At 41.8% G+C, this 22,124-nt stretch overlaps 1 protein-coding gene across 1 annotated transcript in view; it reads left to right on the top strand.

Moving 5' to 3' along the window:
• Nucleotides 1-22,124, top strand: part of RHOBTB3 (Rho related BTB domain containing 3) — a 33,395-nt gene that overhangs the window by 7,058 nt on the left and 4,213 nt on the right. Inside the window, exons 3-8 of the mRNA XM_086480244.1 lie at nt 10,482-10,674; nt 12,958-13,109; nt 14,991-15,102; nt 15,919-16,287; nt 18,477-18,589; nt 20,131-20,242. Of these exons, the coding sequence (XP_086336370.1) occupies nt 10,482-10,674; nt 12,958-13,109; nt 14,991-15,102; nt 15,919-16,287; nt 18,477-18,589; nt 20,131-20,242 (1,051 nt within the window). The remainder of the gene's footprint in view (nt 1-10,481; nt 10,675-12,957; nt 13,110-14,990; nt 15,103-15,918; nt 16,288-18,476; nt 18,590-20,130; nt 20,243-22,124) is intronic.

The raw sequence follows: 22,124 nt of genomic DNA, 5'->3' as shown, positions 1-22,124 counted from the left end.
CCACAGCAGGGCAGGAATCTCAGGCACTTTTGATAAGGTGCCTCTGAGTCTACCACAGCCATATGTTCTCTAAATATAGATGTTCTACTTGTCAAGCATGCAAAACTAAACAACATTTAGTATGATATATGTGTGTTCAGACATCCCAGCTGCAAGTCACTTCAGTGTGTTTACAATCCTCCTAGCGAATCCTCCATTGTTTTCCCACAGATTCTCTCCTTGGAAAGCCAGTATGAGGGAGAGCAGAGTCCATGCCTGGGTGTGTATCACACCTGGTCCTGTCCTCTGCTGCTGGTGGGGCTGGTGTCAGGATGGAGCCACAGCTGGGTGTGCTCTGGTGTCTAGGAGCCCTGTCCTCTGCTGCAGGACGGCTCTAGGTTTATTCTGAAGTTAAGCATGAGAGTCAAGAGTTAGTCCTTTCCTTGGGCACGGTTGTGTTCATATTCACCAAAAACTTAGAAATCTTCCCAAAATCATTCTGTTTTGTAACATGAAATGTAGATTTAGCTCCATTGTAAAATGGAGGGAGCTACAAACCATATGAAAACATGTCACTACATGTGAAAAATAAGTATTACATTCTGTGAGAAGTTTCCATAAACATTTTTTATTATTAAAGCTTAAAGTTGTGGCAGAGTTCTTGTGTATTTATGCACCTGTGCTCTAGACTTCGCTGGCGATACAGCTGGTTATCACTGAGCTCACAGACATGGGCATGTGCAAATCAGGGTTGAGCTTGAAGACAGGCAGCTAGAAGGAAATTGCAAAGGAAGAGGTGTGCTTTCCCTCTGCCAGAGTAGAACTAAGTAGTTCTATATTATTTTATGGTTTGCATTGTATTTTTCTCTTAAACCTTTGATGTGTTAAATGTTAAACATCTGTTGAGATATTTATCAGGTAAAACTTATTAAAGCTGTTCCTTGAAAATTCTCAATTTTAGCCTGGTAGTGTGATCAGGTTCTGCAAATGCCCATCTAGCTGTCTGTCTCAAAGCACTGTAGCTGGCAGTCTTACTTCTACAGGTGCTGAACTTGTTTTTATGTGTTAACTTTATATTCTTAACACCTCTTAAATACAGGTGGAGATTTGCCTTAGCCTGGAATTATAACAATCTCTAACTGACTGTCACGGTCCACTCAGTGGACTCATGATGGTTCATTCGCTGTGATCTCAAAGTGAAAAATTAAGGCAAACCACGCCTAAGGGGTTTGCTACAATTAAACAGTGAAACTTTCATGTTCACCCATAAAGCAGCGTGAGATAGGTAAAGAGGGTGAAAGGGAAAAGTAAAGTGAAAAGAGGACAGAGATTGATAGCTACCACCACGGGTCGAAGGTGTCCTTATGGTCCCAGGTCCAGGCAGCGTCCCGCCGGTCCTGACGATTGTTGTGGTGGGGAAAGCTTCCAAAATTTGGGTGCTGAGGACCCATCTTTTATGCCAAGTAGCACACCTTGCTCCTCCTCTGTGTCTCCGCCTCTTCTTGTCTCCATCGATGCTGATCAATCTTTCTTGATAACAGTTCTCAGGCTCATCCCTGGCACTGGAGAACGGCACAGCACTCCTTAGCCAAAACAGAGCTGTCTTGCCTCTGCAAGGCTCCCTCTTTCGGCTGTTATCTCCCCTCACAAGGTTTCTAGAAGGGAGAAGCAGGTACCAGCACTCTTACCCTTTTGCTGTTTCCTGCCAGATGAACAAGTCGCTCAGCTCTTGTCCTTGCTCTGTCCAGGGCACAATGACCTTACAAGCCTGGCATTCCATTCTTGGGATCAGCAACTGCGTCTCAGGCAGGTTGCTGCAGAATCATGTCAAGATGTTAGCCTAACTTTTGGGGTACCTTACTGTCTATGTCCCTCATGACAAGGTTGAGAAAATGCTGTTCTTCAGACCAACTCTTACACCACCCCGTGGCTCAACGTTGTCATTAGGACCACATGATAGTAGGATAATTCTCAAAGAGAGGCAGAGAGAGAGAGAAAGAAAGAGAGAGAGAAAGAGTACAATGATAGCAATTGAACAATTTACAAAAAATCGAATAGTTTCACAAAAAAAAAAAAAAAGATTCATTTACAGTAGATTATTATTTCATCGAACAGCTTATAGAAGAAATTAACAGGTTTAAACATGCAATGATTTTATGTCATTTTCCCATGCGATCCACCTTGTGTCAACAGACTTAGAGATGTCCATGTTGGATGGGACATTAAGCAGAAAACTTGTTCAGGATGCCTGCAGCAGAAGGTGACCATCCAAAAAGCGTGTCTCACTGTTTGTGTTCTGCATTCATCCTTTTTCACCCTTTCCAAAACACAGTGTATTTCTTCCACATTGTGATGGACAGTTATCGAGGTTTTCTGTCCATTTTCGCTGCCCTTTTCCAAAATTTTCATTAAATCCTTGTGTTGTAGCAATTGCCTTACCAAAGTGAGATTCATCCCAATGGCTGTAGGCAGCAGTTTGTGAACCAATGTGTAATTGGATTGCAAGAGTTGGTGGGTTGTGACTGGGGCTAAATAAGAAAAGTCACATCCAATGGTTTTAGTAAAATTACAAATGCAGAAATTATGATTCCTAGCATCTACAATGACACCTTGTACAGATACAGAATCACAAGCAGTCCTCAAGCATGCACAGCCTTTGCCAATATACACAAGTACAGTTTCAGGACATTAGTCTGGTCAAATCTCAAAATGACAAATATTTTGTTCAATGTCCAAACAAATATCCTGAGGTCTGATTGCATTACTCTCACAGATGAATCCTTGTTGTTCTCATACAATACAAGATTCCAAATCAACCATTTGCCATTTCTCATCCACTTTTCAGGCCCATACTTTATGCTTTGTAGGATAAAGTATAGCTCCGTTGTGGTTCAATCCTAATGCTGTGATTGGATAAATCAAGTATATTGAAGTATTGTGTATGGTTAGCACAAAAATGGTGACTATGTTTGTGATGGGGTCATAAGCGAAGCTTGCCAGATTCCACCAGGATTGGAGTTCCTTCTCCAAGTCAGTGACACTGTCCCAAATTATTTTCCAAACTTCAGTGGGGAAGAGTGCCTTCTTCACCTTCTCTTATGATTGAGGCAGCCACTGATTACATCCACAATTGAGCCTGGATACAACTGAGAGCCAAAGAGAGGTTATTTTGGACCACACTGAGTGCATCCACTATCATTTTGTGGCCCTTTGCATTCACCTTTTCCCATTTTGGTAATATATTTGATAACAGCCATTGGTTAATTCCTAAAGCCAATAGGGAAGATTGCAAAGGCCGTTGCAATTTGTCCAGATCACTAGTTGTGGTAGCCGATTTGTTCATTAACACCTCTGAATCAATACTATTTAGAACTCCCAGTTCTGTTCCCAAAACACTGGTTAGATGTCTCTGTGTTCATCTCATGGAAGAAGTCCTTTTGCAGCCGGGTTGTCCAACCCTTGTAAGAAGTTTTTAGGAAAGGTGAGCAAACTGGCTGAATTTCCGAGACATTATTTTGCATCAGCAACTCAACTTGTTTAAGAGACCATGCGGGATTGAACAACATTTGTTGCTGGCCCATATTTCTGATTACATATGGTCCAATTCCAAAGATTTTTGGACTAAGCTCAACAATTGGTTGGGTGATAGGTATTACAACATCTATTTTGAGTTCCCCCCAGTATCTCGTGTTGTTTTGGCCACGCATGATCTTATGGGAGTACTGTACAGCAGTCAAGTTTAGCCAGCAATCTTGGTTTTGATTTTTACATGGCAGAATAGGGCCGTACGGTCCAGTTCTATAACTGTTTCTGGGTTTGATGAGGGATTTAGTAATCAATCGTGTTGTGATGTCATCACCCTGTACCACCATAAAAGAGGGCATAACTTCACTTTTATCAATCAGTGTGAAGAGGGTATCTATGCCATGGTGTGTGACTACTGCAACAAGCATCACTGGAGGCTTAGTTACAGCATTTATTTTGAATTTGAATGTTAGGCCTGATAGGCCTGACCAGTTTGCCAGATTGCTGTACCAATTGCACACCGCATAGACAGGCTTGGTCAAAGTGAAGTTGTACCACCAATCCCCTTGCTCATTAATACAAGATTTGGTGATTTCTACACTGTCAGTATTTGGGTCTAAGGTGAAGTTACCGACATATTTTTGGCGGCAACACATGATGAGGGAATCTTGTTTGTTGCATTTCCTCTCTGTAGTAGGACAGAGTTTCGCTGTGATGCTGAAGTGAATTTGGTTGTTGAATTTGGATCCAAAAGATTTCTAGAAATTATAATTGAGGAGGCCTTTTCATAGAGTAATCCTTCCAATTTTCTATATCCTACCTGTGTCTTTTATCCAATTGTTCCAGTCAGGGTATGAACCCAATCTTTTCTGTCCCACTCCCATTCAAGTAGATGGTAAACTTCAGTGCCATGCGTTACTACACTAGCTAAGTTTAAGAGGCAGTCTTTGGGATAATACCCTAGAGTGCTGGTGTACTTGACAATAGTTTGAGATCATGGCCATTCTGCATTCTTGTGGTTACAGGTTAGTGGTAGGATGCAGAAAATTATAACCAATCCAATCATCAGTCCAATTGAACGATTGGTCATTCTAAAATTTAGGGCTCCAAATTATCATCCATGAGTAGTTCATCCTGTTCTTGGTGTCCCTCGGGTTCTTCTGCCACAATAAAACAACAGAGCTTGCCTTTCAGAGGCAGAAAATTAAAATGATGGAATTATCCAGTGGGTATTTATCTGATGCTCCTTTCCCAGGGCATCAGAGGCTACCCATGTATATGCATTTAGTGGGGCTTTTAGCACTAGTGGTACCCTTCCCACGGTGGGAAGTTCCACCAGAACTGGCTGTCCTGGGATGTGAGCTGGATTCTTAGAGTCATTTGTTCCCTTTAATAAGGGAACCAAAGAAGGAGCCTTTGGGCAAAAGGTGGTGATTTTGGGGCATCCATTTACCCCAAATCTGTCATTTACTCCTTTAACTGTTTACCACAGATGGACATCCCGATTTCCCTCTTGTGGTTTCAAAAGCTGTTTTAAGAGACCATTAGTTCTTTCTACAATCCCATTAGCTTGTGGGGTAATATGGGGTGTGAAAGGTCCATTTAATCCCTTCGCTTCGTGTCCAATCTTGTACAACTCTGGCAGTGAAATGGGAACCCTTATCAGACTGTATTTCTTGTGGTTTTGGAAAAGTTCCAAACCATTCTCGAAATGCCTTCACAGTATTTTCTCCTGTAACCCTGTTAAAGGCTTCTGCTTGAATTAGTCCTGATGTTATTTCCCCTCCCACCAACACAAAATGTTTTCCTCCTGATTTCTTAAAAGGGCGATATAATCCACCTGCCAGGCATCCCACAAGCCTTTACCCTCCCGTAAATGCAGAGGGTCATCCTCTAAAGGGTGCCTTTCTAGCCGTCTAAGACGTTGTTCACAGGCTGATATGCAGGTGTTACACATATCTCTGGTGACAGGCCAGTCTCGGGCCAGGGCTTCAAGATACAAATCTTTAGCTCCTGTGTGTTTGCACTTTACATGCAACTGTTCTAACAAGCGTTCACAATCTTCTGTAATTTGGTCTGTTTGCACAGGGGCTAACCTTGCTAACTCATCAGCTCTGCTATTCCACTCACCCGCTGAACCCCAGTCTACCTGATGAGAAGCTACTCATCTCACAGCAAAATTTCCTCAGCTTGCAGTGCTTAAGATTTCCTGCCATTTTTCCTTTTGCTACACTGGAATTCTGTTAACCTCACACTCATTTTGCTCCCAGAAAGGAAGCCATTCAGTACGTCCCTTAAAGACAGTATAGGAATCGGCATAAATATGGACAGGAGAAGTAGTGTGTGCTTCACACTGGAAAATGCTCCGTACTGCAATTAATTCACCTACTTGGGCACTACCCTCTCCCTCTGTTACGATCCATTCCTCGGAGGAGGTATGGAGTGCTACTGCCCGATACCTCTATACTTTTCCTTCTCTCTTGGCAGAAGAGTCAGTAAACCAAACACTTACTGACTGATCCTGGGAAAAAGAAGGGGCCACCTGAATGACTGAGGCAGGTTTATCTTGGCTGCCGTCCCGGCTCTCCCTTTCTTGTATAGTTAGGTCTTTTAAAGCTCCTTCGGTCACTGAGAAAATGTTACAATAGTGTTCAATCTGAGCATATCTCTTTCATACCGAGGCTTTCTGGGCCACCCCGTCAGGGGGGGCAGTCCCGGTAGTAACTGCTTGCGTAACTTTAAATGGGCCTCTTAATACAGTTGGTTGTTGTCATGCGATTTTCCCCACTTCTATGAGAGCCAGGCTAACCACAAAAACCCGTTCTCTCAAGCAGTGTATCTCCTCTTGGCATCCTTAAAGCAGCAGGAGTAAAATCCCACGGGTCGGGTTGGACCCTCAGGGCCCTGTTGCCACATGTGTATTGACAATCCTGATATTGCATACCCCGACTCCACCTGGAAAGGATCTGTAGGGTGGATAGGGCCGAGACCTTGGTGAGCTGTTGCTTCAAAAATTAACAATTGTATAGCTTCTTCCTGAGAATGAGTCCATTCCCATTTGACCCCTTTTCTTAACAAATCATAAGGAGGTCTAACAATGATAGAAAAGTCTGGGATGTGTTTTCTCCAGAACACCAATAATCCTAAAGCATGCTGCAGATCCTTTTTGACTCAGGCATTTTAATCTGATCTAGGGAGGTGAGGGTGTCCAGTGGGATACTTTACTTCTTATGAGGGCTTTTGGACCTTTTCTGGGGGAATTTGCAAACCCAAATTCTCCAAATGAGAGATTATATGCTGTTGGGCTGCCTCCACCTCCTCCATTTCATCTCCCCCCACGAGGATATCATCAATATACTGATAAACAGCTATACCTTCGGCTTTTTGGTATTTTTTCCAGCTCCTGGGCTAAAGCATGATGAGCCAATGTGGCGGAACGTTTATACCCCTGGACTAGCCAGGTGAAAGTAAATTGTCACCCCTCACATGTAAATGCAAAACAATCTCTGCCTTCTGGCTGCAAAGGTATCATAAAAAACGTATCTTTAACATCTATGTTTGCCATAATCGGATGAGCTTTCTCCTGAATCATTGTTATCAGTTCAGCCAGATTAGGGACTGCGGCAGTTAAAGGGTTGGTGTTGGCATTCAGCCTCCGAAAATCTATTGTAAGCCTGAGCCGCCGCTTCCCATTTGGTTTTCTCACTGGCCACATCAGAGAATTAAAAGGGGAATGAGTTTTTATCACCACTCCTTGCTCCCACGTGTCCTGCATAACCGGTTTGATACCTTTGTTTGTTCCCAGAGGGAGGGGATATTGTTTGACATTAGTTATTTTGCTAAACGGCAAAGGGGGTGCAGTTTGAAGCAGTCTGACATTCAAGTGTGGTGTTCCAAAGGTCCACAACAATCCTTCTGAGTCCTCCCACCCACTTCTTTTAAGGGCATCCATTCCCAGCAAGTTAGCTGGAATGTCCCCGACCACCATTACAATAGTGACTGCACTTTCCTCTCCCAGCAGTGTCAGCCTTACCGGAGAAACATTCATAACTTCTGCCGACCCTAAAGCATTCAGAACACAAAAACATTGCCTAGAGGGAGTGACTCCACTCCTCTGTGCATCTTCTTCAGCCAGGGTGGAGATCTGTGCACCGGTATCAATTAAAAAAGTCACTAGTGCACACTTGGGACCCACAGTGGCTGTAATCAATAAATCTCCTCTGTTAGTCTTAGTGAGCTGTCGGATATAAATCCATCCTTCATCCCCCCGCCCACTACTGGGGAATGGAGGTTCTAGTTCCTCTGCTCCTGGGAAAAACCTCACTTATCCCGCTGCCCATGTCCTTTGCAAGGGGGGCTGTGGGCGTAATGGATGAGATCTCTTTCCTGTGCTGCGAGTGTTGTTTCTGATTATGCCATTTGGATACCAGTTTACTCAGCTTATCACAGGGTAAAACATCCATTATATTCCTGGGGACTCCCTTTTTGATTCCCAAAAGCCACCATTGTTGACAGGTAACGGGCTGTCCCGTGTGTCGCCCCCCGCTCTTTTAAAATGGGGGAGGTCAGCGGCGGCTGCTGCAGTTTTAGTGACTGGGAGGGGCAGACCGTTAACTCCTACTTGATGGATCCCTCTTGATTTTTCCTCCGAGGTTCTTACAGGGCCATATTTTCTACTATAACCTATCAGTTCCTGTGCTACCTCCCCCCACGTCCACACCTTTTTATTACCGCCCGCAAAACAAACTCAAAATGAAGGTCTATTTCCACCAAAATGAGCCAGCACTCTGATGGACCAAAGTAAATCACAAGTTCAGATGTTGGGTGGGAACATAAGGCTACACAACTTGACTTAAGAATTCCTAAGTTTTGCAAATAGTGCTTTTTAGAAAGGTGATTCAAAATGTGCACACACTCACAAAAGGGTGAGAACCACCTACTCAAAGGTACCTGGAAAATGGAATCTCTCATCCAGAAGAGGTGGGGGCTCACTCAAGGATACATCCAGAAGTATTCATTCATCAGAGGTGGGAGGTAAAGGTGCTTCACCTTGAGGAGTTTCTTTGGGCTGTGTCCCGACCAAAGGGGAGAGTCCCCCACTGCAGCCCCGCTGACCCAAGGAGGACCAGCTCCTGTCGGCTCCATCTGTACCCCAGCTGAGTCTGACCTGTGGTCAGTTCTAATTAGCTGGGGGCAAGCGCACAAATAGGCGAGGTAAACAATGAGATCACATTTTAACAGCTGGAAAACCCCAGTCTTTGTCTTTGGCAAGGCCCTGGTCGTTGTTGGGACTTTGGCAAGGCCCAGGTCATTGTGGCTTTGCCAGGGTGTGTGCAACGGATGCATCTGCCACAGGTGCCCAAAACTGAATGCAGTATTTGAGGTGCGAACGTGTGTGCAGTGTGATGTGGACTGAGTCAAAGCAAAAATTTGCTGAGCCATACACTTCTGCCAAGTTTGTGCTACCTCTTGTAGTTACGAGCATCGCAGATTTGAAACAATGACTTTTTTGAAGTGATCCTAAATAATTATATTGACAATCCAAGCCACTTGTTGATATTAATAACCTCTTATATATTTCTCTGGTTCCCATCTGCAATGCTCTTATTTCCATTAACTGTTCGTCAAAAATCACATTGACCTTCCCCAACCCAGACTTCGGGTCCTGTCCTTTTTTTCACTTCTTCTGTGCTCATTTACTCCTCTTTTCCACATTATCTTTATTTCACCAATGCTAATTTCTTTTTTTTTTTTTTTTTGTCAAGGTTCCAAGTTCTTCTAGCTTTGCCTCGTGCTGTACAGGACTGTTACAGAATCACAGAATGGTTTGGGTTAAAAGGGACCTTAAAGCTCATCCAGTTCCAACCCCCTGCCATGGGCAGGGACACCTTCCACCAGACCAGGTTGCTCCCAGCCCCGTCCAGCCTGGCCTTGAGCACTGCCAGGGAGAGGGCAGCCATGGCTTCTCTGGGCAGCCTGTTCCAGGGTCTCACCATGCTCATGGTGAAAAATTTCTTCCTTATGTCCAATCTAAATCTGACCTCTTAACATTTAAAACCCTTCCCCCTTGCGCTGTCACTACACGTCCCTCCTCATCTTTCCTGTAGGCCTCCTTTAAGTATTGAAAGGCCAGAATAAGGTCTCTCTGTTCCCAGATGCCATAGTCTTTTAGGTTTTGAGTTGATTTTCATTCGCTGAATCAGTTCAGCTGGACATGTGTGCAAAGCCGTGGCTTTTGCTGGTATTTGTTTTACCTTTAGGCAAAGCAGAAATTGTGAAATTACGGTTCTCATGACAAATATACAAGTAATAACTGTATATTACATGTGGATTCAGCACATTTGTAAAATGGTTTTACAAATAATTCCAGAGTGTAAATCTTACACTTACAGCACAGAACAATGACAAATTGAATCTTGAGTTGAAAAAGAAAGTTTGGTAATGTGATTAAACTCCTTATCCTGAAGACAATAACACTTGTTAGTACGTGGAAGCTATTTTGAAGCAGGTAAGAATCACACCCAGCTGATGAAACTTGTTTTTAAAGGTTCATAAGTAAATAGCACAGTTCTGTGTAACCCTTGCCCTAAAATGTTGCAATGAATAATTGTTTTATATGAATTGCTGCAAACATTTACCACCAAAGCTGCTATTACTTCTTAATAAAAGCATTTGAAAGTTAAGTTATTGAGCCAGTAAACTTTCTTCCTGTGGAGAATATTCCCAGATAAACCCTATTTTTTCTTCTTCCTGAAGAATTCTTGCATTAATAAAAGATATTTAGTGTTAATTATAATGAACAACTTGTTCTCCAAACAAGGAAATTACAAAGCATGAATTCTGCTCTTTGCTGCAGGTCTTCAGATAAGAGATTGTCAGTTAAAAATACTTTCAAAAGGTCTTGCATTAAGAATGTTGAATAGTTCATCTTTTCATTTGTAGACAGGAAATTCTTGATCAGTGTTTTTTCTGTTTAGGATATATTTCACAGTGACTGGTACACCTCTCGCAGCCTCATTGGAGGAGCTGATATTATTGTGATTAAATACTCCGTCAATGACAAGACTTTATTTCAAGAGTTAAAGGACAATTATGTCCCAATGATAAAAAAAGCATTAAACCACTGTTCAGTTCCAGTAATAATTTCTGCTATTGGTGCAAGAAAAAACGGTATGTATCCAGTCTCCTGTAGTAATAGTTAAAAATCTCACTTGGAAGTTAGATATGCTGTAATTTCAGTAGAAGCTGATTGTTTTTCCAAGTTGCTAACAGAAACAATTAGTCTGTCAGGATGACAGTAATATGTGCATGTGTTATGGTTCTGTAGACTGGTGTATTGGTAAGAACATTATGCTTAATTAACCCTGGCGATGAAAGGCATCCTATCCTGCTTTGACCTCTGCAACGACTCTTCTTGTGGAGCCACCACAGACAGGGATTAAATCTAGTGCTTTGGGTTAAGCAGCGTACATTTGAATATATGACATGAACCCTATGGTTACGAGTTCTCTCTGGTCATGTCTCAGGTATAAAATATCTCTAGTGAATGAGGTTAAAACTAAGTCCATCAGCTTGCAACCACTGCAGAGGGGGTGGGAAAAGCCTCGAAATTCTCTAGGATGTTGTCAGGTGAATGGGCACACCAGCTATGGTATGGTTATGCTATAGCTATGATATAGCCTGTGTGCTGGCACAACACCCTGTCCAGGTTGATCAACAGTCTGCTATGAGAGCAATGCAAACCAAGTGTATGCTGAATATTTAGCTAGCACAAAGTTGTTGTTGTTGCTGTCTAATCAGTATGAAAATCAAGGCTGCATGACTGTGGAAGGACTGAGTGGACTTACAGGTGCCCAGAAGCCAATGAGGGCAATGCTGCTGACACAATCACAGTTTGGGCAGACATTAGTAACGCCCGTCTGTTTACGTCAGGGAAATAAAATTCAGAAAGTGTGCCACAGATACCAATAGAACAAACATACAACATTTATTCTGTATTTCCAAGTGTTTTGCATTGTGCTTTTCTTGATTTCCATGAGTTCTATTTAGTCGTGGGGCCTGATTTTTTAAAGTTTTAATTTTTCTAAGAGAATGAATGCAAAACTTGAGGTTGTGAGTTTGACTAAAACAAGTATTTCTGGGCATCCCTCCCACTATGTGTAAGTGACACGATGGATGTAGATATAGACATTTATTTTATAATGTACAAAGAAATATTAAGCTATATGAAGTGTGTCTTCTGTGGAGGTAATTCTCAGTTTTCCCAGAGTCTACTTAATATGTCTTTTTGCTCAGTGATTGAGAAAGGAGTGTTAAAGAACCCTATAACAATTATATGTTTATTTTCTTCTCTTTAGTGATTCATTGGTAATGATCAAATGCTTTTATGCTCTTATTTATACAGGTGTAATAAATCTGCCATTCTAAAGGCAAGGTCTTCATAAACTAACATTTGTCTTCCCAGTCATCTTTTCTTACTTTTTATTTAAGCACACGATACCACCAATCTGAGTGACTCCACTACTGGCATTTTTCTTTTCCACTCTTTTTTTTAATGTCTTCCTCCCTAAATAATGTGACCGTGGGAGAAGTCAGGCTCTCCAGCCACAGTTTCGCTTTGGGACCTGCCGGAGCAGACTGCTGTGCACACACAGAACCATTTTGTTTCTAGGAGGTATTTGTGAACACAGCAGTTTGCTCATACAAATTGCTAAGATCTTAATCCTCTGTAGAAGCAAATGGTGCTGCCAAAAGAAATAAAAAAAAGCTGTGTTATTACATGTTATCCATAGGTCTGAGCAGAGGAAATTAACGAGGAGCATGCACGGCACGTCTGAAAGCACATCCATGGCTGGCAACTTATTACTGGCACTAAGCGAAGTTGAGCCAAGGTTGAGTCAGTTAACTGGCATAATATAAAAAAATACCTATTCTGGCTTAAAATTTTTTGATGTAAAATATATCTAATTGAATCATATTCCGCAGTATGTACATGCCCATACAGCTGGGACTGCAGTGGAAATTTTTCCCTTCCGTTACTGTGCACGCTTCTGCATGGACAGGCCAGGATAATTAAACAAGTTTAAGGGTGGCAGTAATGAGTGGTAACAGCTACAGGCTAGTATGATACCTGTGCATATAAGGATACTGAGGCCCTAAGCCAAACCTGGCTTCTGGAAGTCCTGCTTGACTTTTCCGCCTTAGCAAAACCAAATGTAAAATAACGCTAACATAGTGTATGCTGAGCTTTATATAGCAGCTAATATTTTGAACTGATTGATAACAAGCAGTGGGTTTTTTCAGTAATTATAGGTTTCTTACTATAAGATTACTCTCTTTCTATTTCCCCCTTTGTTCTTTTCTAAATAATACATCTTTACAATTATTTAGGAAGCTGAGTATTCTGGATTATTTGACAAAAATAATTTTTTTTGGTGTCACTTTTTACCCCAGGTGTGCCTTGCACCTGCCCACTGTGTACTTCGGACAGGAGGAGCTGTGTCACCACCTCAGAGGGAGTTCATCTTGCCAAGGAACTAGGAGCAACTTACCTTGAACTGCATACTCTTAATGACTTCTACATACAGAAGTACTTTGGAGGAGTGGTGAGTGAGAAATCACTGGTTTGAAAGCAGGGTGGCACATGTGGGAGGTGCATGACTGATGTCAGGGCTTCGGAGAGTGAGTGGAGGCACTCCATGAGCCCTCCCACCGAGGGTGAGTTCCCACCAACATAAGATTTAGATTAGACAAAAGGAAGAAATTCTTCACCATGAGGGTGGTGAGGCACTGGCACAGGCTGCCCAGAGAAGCTGTGGCTGCCCCCTCCCTGGCAGTGCTCAAGGCCAGGCTGGACGGGGCTGGGAGCAACCTGGTCTGGTGGAAGGTGTCCCTGTCCATGGCACGTGGTTGGAACCGAATAAGCTTTAAGGTCCCTTCCAACCCAAACCATCCTGTGATTCTATGATTCTGTGATGCTGGCTGAGTCGGCAGTACCGAGGTTGCTCTGGTTTTAACTACCTTCTAGGCAGGTTTGGGAAAGCCATGCTACACACTGCAATAATTTTCCCCTCTCCTATTCCTGTCCTTGTCTTGCTGGGATGGGATAACCAAAACCCAGCTAGACAAGGCATTCGACAATCCCATCCCACTTTAAAGATGAGTCCTGTTTTGAGCAGGTGCTCAAAATAGGCCCCTTCCAACCAAATTATTCCATAATAAATTTTTAAATTCCAAATTAAATTTTTAAATTTAATTGCTCAAACTCCCTTGTAAAGAGAGACAAGTAAGATTGTCGAATTGCCTGATTTTTTAGAATATTCTTGTGATTGCTTAGTTCATAGTCATGACACAGTTTGTAGTCCTGAGCAGGGCCTGGGGTCACCTGCAGCGAAGCTGAGCAAGGCAGAAGATGAAAGGCTTGTTAAAATGTCCCACCAATAATGGGCTCATTATATTTCAACTCTCCTGAAGACAGGGAAGGCCATTGTGCTGTTTCTAAATACAATCTTTCAGTTTTATTGGTCTTCTCCATGAAATTTTTTCACACTGATACTTAATTTTCAGTTTTACGAGGTGTTTTAAGCTCAGCCTTTTGATTATTTTCCAGTGGCATTTGGGTTTGAACAAAATAAAAATGCAATTCTTTTGGCACAGTAATTTCACATGGCCTTTCCTATTGTAAAGGCCAGACACTGTACTGGTGTATACACACCGTGTATTTTCTGTGGGATTTGGTAGTAACTTGGAATATCTGGCACAACATTTAGCCAGTTTTTATTGGATCCATTCATTTCCAATTGAAAATGAGAAATACACCCAATATCTGGTCTAGCCAGAGTATTCTTCTAGTTTTTGGAAAGCACTATGTGTGCTACAGTAATACCCTGGGTGATAAAAGTGTTTACGACATGCATAAACTCAAACTGAACCACCCTTCATGCCTCTTCGCTCCGGTAAAAGGGATTGTTTCCCCTCAGGTACATTTTTATTGCAATGATGACTCTTGTAGTCTGTCCCAGTGAAACAAACCTTGCCCACAAAGGTCACATTGTGATGTGACTTTTTCAGAGGACACGGTAGTGTTGCATGGTGGTTAACTGCAAGCTGCAGAGCTCATATATGGTTTTGTTGTTTCCATCATTTGCACCTAATCATTATCCATCAGGTCGTATTCTTCTCTGTAATTCTGTAATTAGCATCTACAGGAGCTGGTAAATGGAATATCTTTGTGCCTGTCGCTTCCAGGAAGGTTAAATACAAGAGAATTAACCACATTCATTTGAATAACTAGTCTTTCAAATTGTGCTAATTCCACCTAAATGTGGTACCTTCTCCTGGTAAAGGAGTGTGGGGGCTCTCCTGGATGATGCTCGTAGTGGCGGTAGCTGTGGACCTGCATACAGCACCCTCTCATTCTCCTTTTTTTTGATGTCTATGTTGTCTCAAGTAACTAGGATTTTTTAAAAATACATTTCATGTTTTAGTTGGAATATTTTATGATCCAAAGTCTGAATCAGAAGTCGTCTGAAAAAATGAAGAAGAGGAAAAAGACACAGAAGTGCCATCGAGTTCAACCCCCTCAGCTTGAACAACCAGGTGCTCGCTGATGTCCGGTCTTGTATCGTTTGTTATGTGTGTCATGTTCTTTGTGCAATTAACATTTTGTAATCATTACTGTGAGCTGTGCTGTCTATCATCAGCTGTTCTAGTTACGTTACTCTAGCTGCATCATCATTTAATGATGGTTAAATTAGTTTGGGGAGAATTGTATAGCAATAAGTAACATTCCAATGGAGTTCTAATTCATTTTAGACAAAAGTAGTAGGAATGGTATTCCGGTTCATTTGATGAAATAATGCAAATGTCAATTAATAAAAGCTTTCCATAAAACTTTACAGACAAATTATAAAAGAAAGTCATTACATCGTGTTTTGTTGTTCTGTAATATCATCAAGCAGTATTTTTATTTGCTGCAAGTGAAACAAGGGAGAGGTGTATGCCCCTGCATTGCTCTCTGAGCATCTGATGCAGTGATTCAGTGGAATAATTACTGACAAATAATTACCTCTAAATGTGTAGTTGTGTCTTCTCACAGAAGAAATTCACTCAGATCCCTTAGGTTTGAGATTCACAGGAAAAGTTTCTTTCAAATGTTAAGTGCCTGAAGAGGTTTCATGAAAGGATGGACACTTTTTACTAAACGAAGTATTTCTTACAAGTCTTATTTTACTGTACTAAATATTTCCAGTTTTAGTGTATTTTACTAAATGTATTCAAACGGCATATAAGAAGTTCTTTTCTCGAATACTTCTTTCAAAAATTGTCCTTCATTTAATCAGATCTCTGGGAATAGAGTTGTCCCACGATTAATACTCACTTCAGTTCTGCAGCCCAACTCATTATCTTTTGCAGAAAAAATGCCAATCTTAAAGGGTGAAGCCTCACACTATGACGCGGACCTGCACAACCTGCTCTGCTGCTGCCAGTGTGCCGATGTGGCGTTTTACCCTGAAGACCTCAGCACTGTGGTGGAGGCTCATAAGATCATCCTGTGCTCCGTCAGCCACCTCTTCATGCTGCTCTTTGAGGTGAAGAGCCCTGCCGACATCTGCGACGCCTCCATTGTGCAGACAGCGCAGAGCCTCTTCGCGGTGGAGGCAGAGGCCACCTTCCCCCCAGCCCCCCGTGGCGTCCCATCCTGCGTCCCACCGGTGAGGGTGGTGGTGAAGGACTCCGTCTTCTGCTCTTGTCTCCCAGACATCCTCCACTTCATTTATTCAGGTACATCCTGGAGGACGGGCCCGGCTGCTCGTTTCTCATGCAGCTGATGTCTCATGAAGGGGTACACGCATCAGCCCAAGGAACACGCCTTTGCTGTTGGGAGGTGATGTTCTGCTGTGTTGCTACATCTATTTTATCCCCTGTGGTTATTCCAAATAATGAAAAAAGCCCTTCACCTGGATTTAATAAAAATTAAATTAATGGTCATTCCAGATCTAATGAATAAATAAACCACAATATTTTATTGAACAAAGTCCATCAGCTAGCATCAATAATATTCAACAGGTTTGCCAAAAAAAATCTAGAGTTTGAGACATTTTCAGATCCCAGGCTTTCAAAATAATGGTTGCATGTTCTAAACACACCGACGAGAGTGCAGGGTTACTTAAGAAACACAAGTGATTTCTCTCCTGCATATGGTGCTGCTGAAGAGAAAACAGTGACAACTGGTCGGTGCGCAGGGAACTCTGATGTGCAGCATGAGTTTTGCTACCAACCCAGCACTGGCAGTGACCTCACCTACCTAATGCCAGCTGTCTGATAAAATAGTACTGATATTTTTCTGCCTTTTCAAATATTGCATAAGAATCCTCAGGTGAAAGAGAATTTTTTTTTTTTTTCTGGAGGTATCTGGTACCCATTTGTTCTTTATAAAGTGTTTTGAAAGGTGTCAATACATAAGAATGTCTATTTTATATTTGTTGAAAGTATTAGCAGGCTTTTTAATAAGGCGTTCTGATTTTAACTGTAATAAAAAAAGCAAGCCCCAAATAATTATAATCTGTAAAGAAGCTTATTTAGTATCTGTAGACTGATACCTGTCTGACAGATGAAAGGGATTTCTGCCTTAGTAGCTGAGACAGACACTGGCTTGTGAAGACACAAGGGACAGTCTTTCAGCTTTCAGTTAGGGTTTGTACATTGAAAACATCCCTTTCAGTTCATTCAGAATGAATGTCAAAGTTAACAAACAGATGCAGAAGTTTTTCAGTGTGAATGGATTATGTTTTTTATTATTTATTGGTGACATGAATAGGGGATTAAACCTGTAATTTCAGCAAGTGATAAATAAGTGCAGTATCTCCATCTGTTACCATTTACAACTTGTGTCTACTGCCTTTTGTGCAGGAATTTTACTTTTTACTTTTGTTTATGTCAACCAAAGAGTTGGGAGACTTTGTAAGCTGTAGACAGAACTCTGCTGTAAGTCACATCTCCCAGCCCGAAGGTCATTGCCAAAAGTCCTCATACTGCTGGGTGCCTTTGAGGTCTTTCAAAGAGACCAGAGGCACAGGCTGAGGAGAAACTAGATCATGAGGCCATGTCGTCATTTTCAGCTTTTCAGGACCATGACATTATGCCCGTGGGGTTATAAACGCATGCCACCCATGTGATATCCGTAGCAGCCCACAGAGCTAAAGGCACCATGTGCTGTATGTGCTGTTTCGGCCTGTTCTTCAGCAGAGAGCCTTCGAGGCTGTGCTGACTTGTGCTTGACCCCAAGCTGTACTTGTCTCTGACTCTTGCTTGCTGTGTGGCCCTGGGGATCAGAACTGGAAGTTGCCAAAAAGCCCCATGGTGTCTTTGAGACTTACTCCAGTAAAGTGTATAAAGATGAACTATATTTGTCTTAACACTAGTCAACAGGTTTCCTTCTTCCAAGAAAGCTACTGAGAGACCTGAGAGATTATCGTGTCTTTGACCTGGAAAACAAGAAAAAAAGGACATTCCATGGCAAACTTTGTGCTCTTTTTAGCCACTAGGACTTGGAATACAACTGTGCATGAAGCTTTTCTGGTTCTAGACACCTACAAAGCAATGCAATCAGTGATATGAGCAGATGCTAAAGAACCTCCACAAATATTGAAAAAGTCAGGATTTTTTTTTTTTTTTCCTGAATGTCTACTGGCAATATGTGGTGATTGAACTGGGAGGAAGTCAGAAATTGACTTGGAAATCAAGGGAGATGCTCCAGTCTGTCTGTACTTGATTGTGTTCTTGTAAAAGTACCGCAGAAGTTTTATTGTGCAAGAATTGCATCTTGCCTTTCCTAAGCACAAGGGTCGGCTGAATAACATCCAAAAAATATAATTTCTGCAGTATCTGTTTGGCATTGAAACCGTCTTTTCTCTGCCTGTGCCTCGTTCATTTATAACCCAACTTTATGTGGTCTTACTTTATCTGGGCAGGTGCTTTCCAGTGGGAACAATTAGAAGAGGATATTAAAAAGAAGCTGAAGGATCCAGAAAAAACTGAACATGTGCTTGAGAAAGTGAAGTGTATCCTGAAAGCTCCGGGGAAGGTACATCTAACTCTCAGTTATTAAGTTCTTGGGAAAGTCTTTTGTAGACAAGGTTTCCTTGTCAGTCTTTATTTCAAGCTCACTGTGGCTTACACATCTTTTGTTACTTTATCAGCAGGTTGTTCACGGGCAAGAACAAAATAGCAACACAGAGATGCTGATGTAATGTGCAGAATTAATGTAATCAGTAAAAATCGCACAAGTGGGTATCCTAAAACGATTACTCATGTTCACAGCTTTGCACATGGTCTAACAATATGATTATGTGTTCCTAATTCTCCTGTAATAGAGGCTGCCCAGGAAAGCTTTGCTTTCCTGAATACGTGCCAAAAGTTGTGTTTCTGCGGTAGATCAGGAGAATTGGTTTCCTTCATAGATGTTGTGATGTGGAAATCTGTCTGTAGCTCAACATACTTAATTCAGCAGATGACTTCACAGTAAAATGTAGTTTATGTCACATTACTATGCTAATAAAAACTTACAATAGAGAATTAGTTTTAACACCCATTTGCTGGTAGAGCTTATACATTCCCTGATACTATAGAGCTTGCACAAAATATTTCAATTTAAATGGGAAATCATCTCGGCCTGACTTAAGGTAATGAAATACAAGAATCAACAAGTTTCTTAGTTTCTGATCACAAGTAGTAGGCTTGCCAGTCCTAAATGTCCACGCTAAAACATTCATAGGGTTGGGCTTAGAAAGCCCTGAAAACTTTTCAGATAATAAGCCTGAGTTGTCATTGTTTCTTGTGGGGTTTTTGTTTTGTTTTGTTTTGTTTGTTTTTTATGCCTTCAGGGTACTTTTATTTCACTTTTAAAAGTTTTTCTTCAAAGGCATAGAAATGAATTATGATTTTTCTTGATAAAATTAAAGATTAATTAACAACTCATTTGAATTTCACTTATCACAATCCAGCAATATGACTTTACTGTTGTTTGCTTTGGTAACTTTACATTCCGTTTTTAAAGTAAGAAAAACAAAATTGAAAACTGACTGGAAGTACTGGGTTTTGAAGGGTCTTGACACTAGCATGCCCGGGTTACTGTGAGAGAAGTCTGCGCTCCAGCTGGGGAGCTCCCTCTGCCACTGCGGAGGCAGTATCAAGAAACACACAACTTTCAGCTGCCTTGCTCCACCCAGAGCCTTCAGACCTTGTGTTTCTGCAGTCTTGGGTCTGAACAGGGTGCGTATGAAAGTGTCTGGAGTCCAGAAAATTCATGGTGCAGGCAAACTTGCTCAGTGGTGCTGCATGAAGGAGTTTTGTCACAGGTCAGAGAGTACTAAGGCGAGAAACGGGGTGTGACTGTAAGAGACAGAGATGCCTTGGAGCTGCTGCACTGTGGGAAATAGGAAAATAAATGATGAAGACTATTGCAAGGGATTGCATGTGTGAGAGGCACGGCTGAATAGCGTTAGCAGAAGAATATGAAGGAGAAAGCAAAAAGCTGTTTATTCTCCCTGTATAAATGATGTCTAGTAATCTTTTATTCTGTGGGCACTATACATGACAGCGTTTTATTAATAATCTATTTTGCAGATAAACAGTGTAAAGGACTGCAGGTCTCACCAGATAAAACGGCTGTATAATACTTCTCTCAGGCTGTTCTTTAATACGCCTGTCCTAGCTGATGTCATCTTCAAAATACAAGGTACGGTACCTCTGCTTCCACTGACGTGGACACACTGCGCCTCCCTCTTTTGTCCTCTCTGCAGGAGAATGGGAAATGGAGGTGGTGACTGTGTTTTCTGTGGTGTCAAATCTAAGAAAACATATACACTCTGCTATCGCTGTGGAAAGCACCTGTTGCTCAGAACTAACACTTGTCCCTGTGGATGCTCTACTGCAGTGTCCGCTCTCAATGTGGTTTATCAGGGCTGAGACCATACGGATGCCCTTTACTGCTCACGTAGACTTTGTGCCTCTGATTCGGACACACCTCTAGGAGGCTTAGCAAAATGAGGGATGTGCTGCAGAAAAGGCTGCTGCCATGGCACAGCAGCAAGGCAGCAAGGCTAAACCAGGGGTTGCCTGACAGAGGACTGCGATTTTATTTTAAAACTTTTTTATCTCCCTCACTTTCCCACCTGCACAAGCACTGGGACGTATCCGAGGGCTCTGCCCAGCATCAAACCTCGGAGAGGTATGGACTCTGGCTGGCCACATCTACGCTCGTCTCCCCCAGTGGAAAGACCAGAGATGCTGATTGTTGACTTCTGACCACCTTCCCTCCACCCCTTTCAGACAGGTTCTGGCTGCAGATGTGCCTTTCTCTACCCTCCAGAAGCTGACAGCAGACTTATGTCCCAGTCCTGTGCTTCCTCAGGCTTTATTCTCCGCCCTTCTTAGCCCAAAGTAGGCATTTCTAGAAATGCATGTAGATGTGCGGGGGTTTTACTGCCCTTCTAGGTGCTCCCGCACCAATCTCCGTATTTCTTTTACAGGTCTCAGCAACTTTTTCTGGAAATTGAATGTGTTCACCCTTAAGAAGAAAGATACAGGGGGGAAAAGTGTCACATGCTTTAGTGAGAATAAGAATGAGATGGTATTTAAATGCTAATGATTTTCTTGATTTGTCCACATCCACCCTTCATGCAGAAATGGTCTTTTGGGATTAGGCAATTGTTTAAATATTTTCAGCTTTAAATCTCAGAGACATTATTCCCTCAAAAATAAGCACACAAGGATAAGCAGATTCTTTCCAGATGTTCTGTTTAATACACAGAAAAAACCCTAAAAAGATCTTTGAAAATAATAACAAAATACTGATGCTGAGTTTATGACATGAACAATTCATCTCAGTATCCCACTCCTGAGAGGCTTTGTAGGAATTTATGAAGCCATACCACTGCTATATATTTTACCAAAAAAAAATTACTGCTGAATGGATTGACAAGTATTTTAAAAAAATGGTGCTTATTATCCACTACTAACATGTGGACTGTTTTTCCTAATGCTCGATAAATCTTCCAAGCCTTTTTCTCTGATTCATCAGCCACAATAATCATGTTAAAATTAAATAACTGCTAAGAGAAACAGAAGGCTTTGGTTTTGATCATGCTAATACATTTTTAAATCTTCAACTAATTCCTTGAATGTTTGGGCTTGCTTTGAGCTTACAAAAGTACTTGGGAGCCATTGAAAATGGGAGCCCATTATGTCTGTGTAAAGACTCACAACGTGACTGAACCTCCTAATTAGTAGATAAATATCCAGTTGCATGCACACATAAAACTGCATGTGCGTCTTACATCATTTCTGCACCCTGTATTGCTCATGTTGTGTGTGTAAATATATAATATTATTGACATGTTCTCTCTACACAGGAATATATAAATTTTGTAAGCAGCTTAGACAGTTTTGAATTAAAAGCACAGGTGAATAGAAATAAAACAAAAATGAAAAAGTGTCAGACGTCTTCAAGACATTAGGTAGGTGGCAGCATTATGGTTAAGGAGGAAATTAAGACAGTAACTTCTATGTGAGTATTTACAGCATATCTTGCACACCAGTTGACCTGGGGCAAATTTTGA

The sequence above is a fragment of the Leptosomus discolor genome, chromosome Z (assembly GCF_034619465.1).
Source record: "Leptosomus discolor isolate bLepDis1 chromosome Z, bLepDis1.hap2, whole genome shotgun sequence".
NCBI classification, from domain to species: Eukaryota; Metazoa; Chordata; class Aves; order Leptosomiformes; family Leptosomidae; genus Leptosomus; species Leptosomus discolor.
This window is presented reverse-complemented; position numbering and strand designations above follow the sequence as displayed.